The sequence below is a fragment of the Drosophila serrata genome, unplaced genomic scaffold (genome assembly GCF_035046125.1).
Source record: "Drosophila serrata isolate PLE 108 unplaced genomic scaffold, ASM3504612v1 contig_8, whole genome shotgun sequence".
In the NCBI taxonomy this organism is placed as follows: Eukaryota; Metazoa; Arthropoda; class Insecta; order Diptera; family Drosophilidae; genus Drosophila; species Drosophila serrata.
In genome coordinates this window covers 1452288-1461788 of record NW_028256906.1, presented here as the reverse complement: position 1 = coordinate 1461788, position 9501 = coordinate 1452288, and the positions used below count along the sequence as shown (strand labels likewise).

At 36.3% G+C, this 9501-nt stretch overlaps 3 protein-coding genes across 13 annotated transcripts; 1 reads left to right on the top strand and 2 right to left on the bottom strand.

Moving 5' to 3' along the window:
• Positions 1-184: 184 nt before the first annotated feature.
• Positions 185-1085, bottom strand: LOC110184481 (uncharacterized). The gene has a single exon (XM_020953032.2). The coding sequence runs from the start codon at positions 1083-1085 to the stop codon at positions 270-272; it is 816 nt and encodes a 271-aa protein (XP_020808691.2). The 3' UTR covers positions 185-269.
• Positions 1086-1438: 353 nt separating this feature from the next.
• MSBP (membrane steroid binding protein) lies at positions 1439-4026 on the bottom strand. 11 transcript variants are annotated; one of them, XM_086827514.1, is made up of 6 exons: positions 3961-4026; positions 3645-3763; positions 3264-3336; positions 2799-3198; positions 2189-2341; positions 1439-2123 (listed from the first exon to the last, which is right to left on the bottom strand). In XM_086827514.1, exons 4-6 carry the CDS (start codon positions 3154-3156, stop codon positions 1888-1890), a joined length of 747 nt encoding a protein of 248 aa, XP_086683640.1. In that variant the 5' UTR covers positions 3157-3198; positions 3264-3336; positions 3645-3763; positions 3961-4026; the 3' UTR covers positions 1439-1887. The 11 variants fall into 11 exon arrangements, with proteins under 11 accessions (XP_086683640.1, XP_086683709.1, XP_086683700.1 ...); XM_086827583.1 differs by having other exon boundaries at positions 2799-3215; positions 3961-4023; XM_086827574.1 differs by having other exon boundaries at positions 2799-3215; positions 3821-3977.
• On the top strand, positions 3949-8082 carry LOC110184377 (protein ROP). Its single transcript, XM_020952877.2, has 8 exons — positions 3949-4203; positions 4884-5060; positions 5124-5279; positions 5567-5670; positions 6298-6817; positions 6883-7118; positions 7181-7348; positions 7409-8082. Exons 1-8 carry the CDS (start codon positions 4176-4178, stop codon positions 7817-7819), a joined length of 1800 nt encoding a protein of 599 aa, XP_020808536.1. The 5' UTR covers positions 3949-4175; the 3' UTR covers positions 7820-8082.
• Positions 8083-9501: the final 1419 nt, after the last annotated feature.

Below are 9501 nucleotides of genomic sequence, written 5' to 3'. Positions count from 1 at the left end.
TGTATCGCGCATGTACGGCGTACGAGGAGAGAGCGATAGCACTATCGATATTTCAGTGGTAGCCAAGGTAATTCCCCAATAGATATCGTTCAATTTCGATCAGCTGTTTGTCGGCTGGCTCTAACCTACTCGATTTTTTTAACAAACATCCTAAAAATGCCGTCTTGCGTATAAACTTGTACAATATTGTTAAATATTTAACCATTTATTACTATGCCATAGTATTGAATGCACTATGCGTTTGTAGGTGGATTAATTAGTAACGTTTTTTATGCCGAATCGTTTGAATTGGACAACGTCCTCATATGAGAGACCCAGGCATCTTTAAATTTATGCATCTTATTGAGTATCTTGTCCATTACTATGCTTTGGTTAAAATTTACAACATCTTGTCTCATCTGCGGCCAACTGTCTGCGTGGGAAGAAGGTTCTATGGATGGATTGTTCACTTTTCTCTCAATTGAATCGCTTTGCGAAGGCACATATTCAAATGGACCGAGCCGGGCCAGGATTTCCTGCACCTGGCATAGATTCGCGCTCGTTTTGTCCCGAACGAACTTGATCCGGGGAACTTCACCCATTAGTTTCAGCTGGGAAAGTTCATGCTGCAGCTGGCCACTCAAGCGGCTTAATTCCTCCTCGAGCATTGGGTTAGCTTTCTCAGCCGACGATCCACAAGACCAGTACACATTGATTTGCGAGAAATCGCTTGTGATCTTTACATGGGAAACTTGCAGACCTCGGCCAACAATAGAGCGGGCAGCATCACCATCTCCGGTTGCCAAAAAATCGGTTATGGTCGTCATGAACATCTTGTTTAGCACAGACATTCTGCGACTGTCCAGATGGGCACGTGAATGAGACATTCCTCCGAATTTTGGAGCACGAATGGAGTTGGATGCCGATTGCTGAAAGCTGGACGGACGACTCTTGGTGTTCACATCGTGGGAGGGGTACCAGCGCGTGTTACCTTCGCGCCGGTTTCCAACTAAAGAGTTAAATATCTTGCTCTGGCGCACCACGTTCACTTTGTTGGTTTTGCTGGTACTCTTGTGCCTTACAGTAACAGATATTGGTTGCTTCATTCTGATGAATCGGCAAATGGCATTGTAAAACAACAAATTAAAGGGACGATCCATATTCTTATATATCCCACTTAAAAAAATACACTTTATATGTTCGTAATCAAGAGGGCAAGTGTGACCGCGCATAGATCTTTAAAATATACCATGATTTTTTATCGGAACAATGGAATATGGAACGTTGACAGTTGCAGATTTGAAAATAATCTTGGAATTAAGAAAAGCTTTGAAAATAAACCAATTCGTTTTACTATTTCCGTAACATAGAGATTTATTATTTTAATTGGGGTTTTCAAACAACACCCACCAACTGCGCCTCATCCTCTTGAAAAACAAAAAATATATGAACTAACGACTAGAGTTATTCACTTTTATTTGAAGTATTTCATACCCTCACACAAATTTGCCTTCTCCTTTAAAAAACTTTACAATTTCCGTTTTTTAGATGAATATACAATTATTCTTGTGGAACAATTTTAGCCACAACGTGAAAAATGGTAGTAACAACAATAGCTGTTTCAAGGCTGCAAACTAAATACAATTATCATAGAAAGCCCTCGTATATGTGTATGTGATTCTTTTTTTCTTAAATAACGATTTTCTGTTTTAGTGATACACATAAATTTAATAATGTCTTTTATCGCTCAAGTTATTTTTCAATTTACCAAAAAGAGGAGCAGACACAGCATTTATAAAATAGTCTGAAGAAATGCTGCAGGTTATATGTATTATTTTTTAGACGTTTTAGACGTATGTATGTTTTTCTAACAAAACAAAAAAAAAAAGATGCATGTATATGGGCGTGCTAACAATCGGTAGATTCATTCTGCGCCTTAGTTGTGCTCGCATTAGGACCATTAGCCTCCGTTTTTGACCTGTCAGGCTGACGTTTTCGCGCACCTTCGTTTTGATCGTTTAAAATATCAGTAGCGGGAGTAGTGGCGTCCTCTACGTTTGCGGCATTATCGTCGTCCTCATCATCATCGTAGTTAGTTGGTTGCTCACCCTTTCGCAATAGCTTGCCCACTAGTTCATATTTTTCTTGGTGATCAAAAAAGAAAGCATATTAATAATGATAAACATGTATATTATTAACATTTCGCTACCTTTGAATTGCATTTCCCATTCCCTTACAGAGTCCATCTCCACAGCAGTTAAATCGCTCAGGTCGTCGTACTCATCCTTATCGTTGGAGTTTACGCTAAATGTGGCCAAATTGCGAGAGGCATCTTTTCCAGCGAACGTAGCGTATGGACCACCTTTAAGAGTATTCGATTTTTGGGTTATTATATGTACATTTAATAAGTTTTACGATTTAAATTAAAAGTTAACATTTAAAAAAGACTGTTTTAAAAAATCAGAACATTTTACACTACAGATATTTCGAATGATAAAGCCGCGCTATTTATAAAAAGTAATAGTGAAGTTTTAAACTATCAGAAAATGTGTCATTTATCAGTTTCTAGAGATAACAAAAAAAAAACGTGCGAATTTCGTCAGATCCTTCCTTTGTTACTATTTATTTTACAATTCTTTTGATTATTTTGATAAGCGAAAACCATTGTAGATAACGATAACTAGTACATTATGACCTCTAAAAATGTGTCCTGAATACGGAACTGACCTTGGTTCTGAACAAAACCTTATCGAGACGAAATTAATTTCAATAAATGCTTTAAATGCTTCTTTCGACTTGATTTCTAATTAAAAACTCACCTGGACCATAAAATCGCTTTCCTTTGCTAACATCGTAAATATTGCCGTTGACTGCCACCAGAACGCGACCATCAGGCTGATTTCCATCGTATTGCCGGAGTTCTTTAACCGTAAAATCTCGCCGTATTTTTGGTAGCTCCGGCTCAGATGGTTTTGGGGCACCGACACTCGGTACTTCTGTGCGATCCCGAACAATTTTATAAACCAAGAAGCAGATAATGGCTAAAAGAGCCAAGTTCATGGGACTGTAGAGAATTTCCCGTAGTATGTTTGCCAGAAACGAAGATTCTTCATTTTTTAACACATTTTCCGCATCCACAGACTTTTGTGTCAAATCCTCTCCAACGTTCGATTCCATTTTGTTGTTCCTTTTTTTATACTTTGCGGGGAGAGCTAAAAACTGCAAGTTTAGATGAACTGGAATTTATTATCGTCGTCATGTCAGGAATATATACATATACATACATTTTAACGGATGGAAGTATACATGAAACGAAATACATATATATATGTTTGTCCGTTCGGAAGAGGCGGTGTCCTAACAGATGGTAAATAAATTACAAACGATATGTTATAGAAAAAGGCATATGTATATATGTATGAATGTACACAGGTATATCATGATTACATTAAATACCAAATCTTTTAGTTGGCTATATATCGTTACAATTTACACAATTGTGCACCTCGGATTGCAATATACATACATAAATATATTTATATGCACATATATTTATATGTAAATATGTGTATGTATGTATAGCACCACAAGAAAAAATACTAAATGAATGCAAATGAGAAAGTAACAGGTATATTTGTAACACAGAGCAGCACCAGCACACTGACCTCGTTGAGTTTTAATCGCAGTTGGATTTTATTTATCACATTTAATAGTGACTTTGGTGTTTTTAGCAGGTTAAAGGTCTTTCATTGCCAGGAATTATTCGATAGTACCGATAGAAATTCTGAAACGAATGAAACGATATTACAACATATTCTCAAGTGGCGCATCCACCGTCCACCGTTCTGTTAAGTTTTCATTTTTTAAATATTGTTCCAAGAAATTCGTTCAAGAAAGATTCAATTAATTAAAAATATAAACATTAGGAAATAAAAAAAATAAAAATAAAGATGTATAGTAAAAATTTCAATGAAAGTTAACTGGGGATTAATGTCAAATGCCGTTCCCCCGTGATGTAATCTGAGCGATTAAATAAGTCGAATAGTCGATGTTATTGGCATCGATGAATCGAGTAGGTCATCGATTTTGCGAGCATTAAAAAGCAGTTGACATTAAAAGGAAGAAATATACCAAAACATTATTTAAGCTTTTCCCATTCATATTCCTGTTGTGGTTAACAAAATATTCAATTAAAAATGGCTTTGAAAGTATTAGTTGGTCAAAGTAAGTGTGATTTAGGTGAAAAAACTATTCGTTTTGCCAAAATTCGTCGCAATAAAGTTGATATTACAAGACTGGCAAGGGCATGGCATCCGATTGATTTTTCCCGGAAATCAAATCCGTATTTTATATTAATTTCTGAAGTCTTACAAGCTTCCTTTATATGATAAATACTGTCAGAATAAGCTATATACACATTTTTTTTCATCCGTTTACAAATAAAATTATTTACTTTAAGTTGGTTAAATTAAAATCATCTTTAAAATAAGTTTTTCATCATTAATAATAATTGAACAATAAACAAATTAGTCGAAAACGTAGAATAAGCATTTTCTTTTTGTAATCGACCTTCAAAACCCTTTGTGTGTATTTATTTAACAAAAGTTAATACAGACTCATTTTTTTGGCGGCACAACTCGCAGCTTTTATTTACATATTTTTGTATGTATGTATGTATATTTTATTTAGCAATACGCATGTTTTATTTCTACAATCAAAACATACATACAAGAATGTTGTCCATTTAAAGTCACCACAGAATTATTCTGAGATTGAACATTTTTTATCTGCTCACCAAATAAGCTTAATAAATATTTATTAGTTTTGTTTTATTTAGCATCTTAAACTTGCAAGGGGAAAAAGGAAATTAAACCTCTATATGCACATATACTGTATTGTTTTAGAGATCATGAACGAGGTGGTCAAGTACAAGCCTCCAGCTCCGAAAAAACAAGTCACGTCAGCTCCCAAGGCTGGCGCCGGTGGAATGGAATGGCGTGTCCTGGTAGTAGACAAGCTGGGTATGCGCATGGTCTCGGCTTGCACCAAAATGCATGAGATAAGTGCCGAGGGAATCACCTGTAAGTCTTCTTTTTTTCAGATCTGCAGATTAAAAATCCAAAATTATATTACAAATTTTACAGTGGTGGAAGATATTAACAAGAAGCGTGAGCCATTGCCAACTATGGATGCTATTTATTTGATAACCCCATCGGATGAGTCGGTTCGTTCTTTGATTCGGGATTTTGAGAACCCCGCTCGCCCAACCTACCGATACGCGCACGTCTTTTTCACTGAGGGTATGAGATTTCAGTCGCCCATTTCCTTTTCCGGTCTATTACATTCAATATTCGTTCAGTCAGTTATTACATTTTAACCATTTTCAATTTAAATATAACTATGTAAATACTATGTATTTTTTTCGCTGATCTACTCCTCCTTCTACAGAAATAATGACAGGGGTTTCCAGCATAAATGCATTCTTGATTTCCTTCATCATGTTAAAATTAACTATATCAAATCAATGAGCTATTGTACTTATATTCAATTTAAATTTCACTCTTTTTAAATTTGAATATAATTATAGTTTGCCCAGAGGAATTATTCAACGATTTGTGTAAATCGTGCGCTGCAAGAAAGATCAAAACTCTAAAGGAGATTAATATTGCATTTCTTCCTTACGAATGCCAGGTGCGCCAAAATTTTCTTTCACTAAGCTTACAGGAAACATGAATAAATGCAATATTGTTTCTAAAAATATATTAGAATTCAATACTGTTAGTACAAAAAGAAGGTAAAATAACTAAAGCATTACTTTCTGACGGTAACTGAACGTTTTAACTTATTAACTGGACTCTTTTTTTTCTATATCGGGCTAGGTTATTAAATTTTATATTAGGCTCTCACACACAATCTCCTTAAGTTTTGCTATACTTATTTTGCAGTGTTCAATTTAATGTATTGAAATTGTATACATGAAAACAAATCGTTTTTAAATGATAAAAGGTTTTCCGAGGGTAAAAGTTTCGAGTTGTTTTGTTGTAACCATATTTTGAGCATATTCATTAAATCACCTTTTGCCATAGCTGCACAAGATGTGAAGGCGGATACAGCAAGTATGGATACTCTTCGGCATGCGAAGATAGTTATATTTTTTATATTTTTAGGTAGGCGTTTCTTAAAATATTTTCGTAAAATACATCGCGAGATAGGGATATTCCTGTAGAGGCATAGATAAAGATGCTCTACGAGTGCAGAGTACCATGAAGAGTTAATTGGGATTGGTAATATTTACCTGCATAACTCCTTTGTGTCTAGGTGTTCTCGCTGGACTCGCCGGATACGTTCCAGTGCCTGTATTCGCCGGCATTCGCTTCCATCCGAAGCAAGCATATTGAACGCATCGCGGAGCAGATCGCAACTCTATGCGCTACTCTGGGGGAATACCCGAACGTGCGCTACCGCTGTGACTGGGATCGGAACATTGATTTGGCTGCATCCGTGCAGCAGAAGCTGGACGCCTACAAGGCCGACGAACCAACCATGGGCGAGGGACCGGAGAAGTCCCGTTCACAGCTATTAATCCTGGATCGTGGCTTCGATTGTGTCTCGCCGCTCTTGCATGAACTGACACTGCAGGCCATGGCCTATGATTTGCTTCCAATCGTAAACGACGTCTATCGGTATACACCTGGGCCCAACCAGCCCGATAAGGAGGTGTTGTTGGATGAGAACGATGACTTGTGGGTGGAGCTGCGCCACGAGCATATTGCTGTAGTGTCCACTCAAGTAACGCAGAACTTGAAAAAGTTTACCGACTCCAAGAGGATGAGCTCCAGTAAGTCCAATCAGATATTATTTGACACCTCTATAAATCAAATATATATCCCAATTTTATTATAGCCGATAAGTCTTCAATGCGCGACTTATCGCAAATGATTAAAAAGATGCCGCAGTATCAAAAGGAACTGTCCAAGTACTCGACCCATTTGCATTTGGCCGAAGACTGTATGAAGTCCTACCAGAACTATGTCGACAAACTTTGCCGAGTTGAACAGGATTTAGCGATGGGAACCGATGCCGAAGGGGAGAAGATTAAGGATCATATGCGTAACATTGTTCCCATTTTGTTAGATGCGGTAAGGCGCAGTCATATCCTTAACATATTTGTCAATTTGTGTACGCAAGTATTTTCATACAGAATGTCTCCAATTATGATAAAGTTCGCATAATTGCGCTTTATGTGATGATCAAGAATGGAATATCGGAGGAGAACTTGACCAAACTATTCACCCATGCGCAGTTGTCGCCCAAGGATCAGGACATGGTTCGAAATCTGAATTATTTGGGAATCAATGTCATTGCCGATGTAAGTTTCTATTAATAATTTAACTTGTTCATGAGATTTACTATTAAACCATTGAAATAGTCCCGCAAGAAGATCTACTCCGTGCCGCGAAAAGAACGAATCACCGAGAGCACCTACCAAATGTCTCGCTGGACACCTGTCATCAAGGACATCATGGAGGATTGCATAGAGGATAAGTTGGATCTGCGTCATTTCCCCTTCCTCGAGGGCCGTGCCCAAAACACCAACTACCATCAGGCACCTGCCAGTGCTCGGTATGGCCACTGGCACAAGGACAAGGCCCAGGCGCAGGTGAAGAACGTCCCCAGACTCATTGTGTTCATTGTGGGCGGCGTCAGCATGTCGGAGATGAGGTGCGCATATGAAGTAACCAATGCGGTTCGCAACTGGGAGGTCTTGGTCGGATCCTCACATGTCCTATCTCCCGAGATCTTTCTGAGCGACTTGGGTAGCCTATCCAAGGAAGATTAAATATATTAACGTAATATAATTCATAGTAAAATTAATTCATAGTCTTGCTAAACGATTCTTTCATGTTTGTCGAGTTTATAAAAAATTGTTTGTTATTCGTAATCGAAAGTTCAATATACATACATATGTAATTCCCTAAACAAATGAAATCAAATTAAATACCTATTACAAATGCTATCAATTATATACAATTATATGCGCAGTATATAATTATAATTATTGTTCAATTATAAATAAATAAATAATATATTCACACACTTAAATACAAATTATGCGTATTTTTTTTTCAGGCCAATAGTTTTTTCTCCAGTAAGTTAAAATAAAGTTTACCTTTGGGCTCAAGATTCAAAGAAGGAGCGCGGACTCCGCATTTATCGATTACACAAAGCTGGGTTTATCGAAAAGGACATCCTTTACTACTTTGAGGACAAAATCTACAGTCCAGTGTGGACAGAAGCACATTTTAAGGAAATCGAAATTGCGTATAGCGAGATCCACAAGGAAATGTTGCCAGGAACATGTTGCAAAACACTATCCCCAGCATCGATGTCGTAAATGTCCTTATAAGAGCAACAACGTTCTGGTTTCAAATCTCCCGCGTTCATTATCCATTACGTATAAGAATTAGACAATATTTAAGCACAAGATAGTTAAAAATATATTTAATTTCATTAGAAATCTAGGAATAAAGCTTTTTACGAATTTGCTAGTTCCTGACAAGCGTTAACCAATGAGAAGATTAAGACAGCTTATAGACATGGATCTTGGAAGTTTATATTGCTTAAGGTTTTGCTTTTTAAGATACTTTACCTTTATAAAATTCATTTTAATAGCTAAATTTTTAAGGAACATACATGCACATAATTTAAAATATAATACAGAGCATATTTTAATTTCAGCCAAAAAAACGACGCTAAAAAGTATGCAATTATTTAATTTCACCGAAAGATATGTTAACGACTGTTGTTCCTTTATTTAATAAGGTAAATTGTAAAAAATAGAATATCTTCAACACTCTGAGAATCACGAGAAAGCACACCAAATAATGCTGAAGGATGACGCACATTTGACTCATGATATTTAGGGCTGTTTTCATTAGAGGAAGATGCACTACAGTATGCGCCAAGTATGAGTCATTTATCTCCAATATTATTGCGTAAATGACTTGTGACCAAAAACAATGGTCTAATGTTTAACTATCTTTGAATACAAACCTGGTTTTCATCAGCAGATATGGGATGTGACTAGTTTAACTCAAGCAATTATCTGAATGCTAGAACTTATTTTCACCCATTTAAAACCATTAAATTTGAATGCTTACCAAAAGCTAAAGCTTATAGTAAGAGATTCCTATGACAGCAGTACCAAAAAACGTACTACCTAACCTCTTCTAATTTTATCAGCAAAGCTAAAAAAAACACCTCAAGTGTCTTATTTCAACGTTCTATTAAAAGTATTGGCAAAAACGGGTTTTAGTTTTTAAAACTATTCGAAAACAAAATTTAAATAAATAGTCGGATAAGTTGTGGATAATATAAACTGTTGAAATGCTTATTAATTAAAAAGAAAAAGTATTACAAAATAGGAAATCCTATCAATTACATATTTCAAATAAAGAGAATACTAGTTTCCAAAATATCGACATCCTTTTCAATTTAAAATGGACATGGAATGGCAAAGGA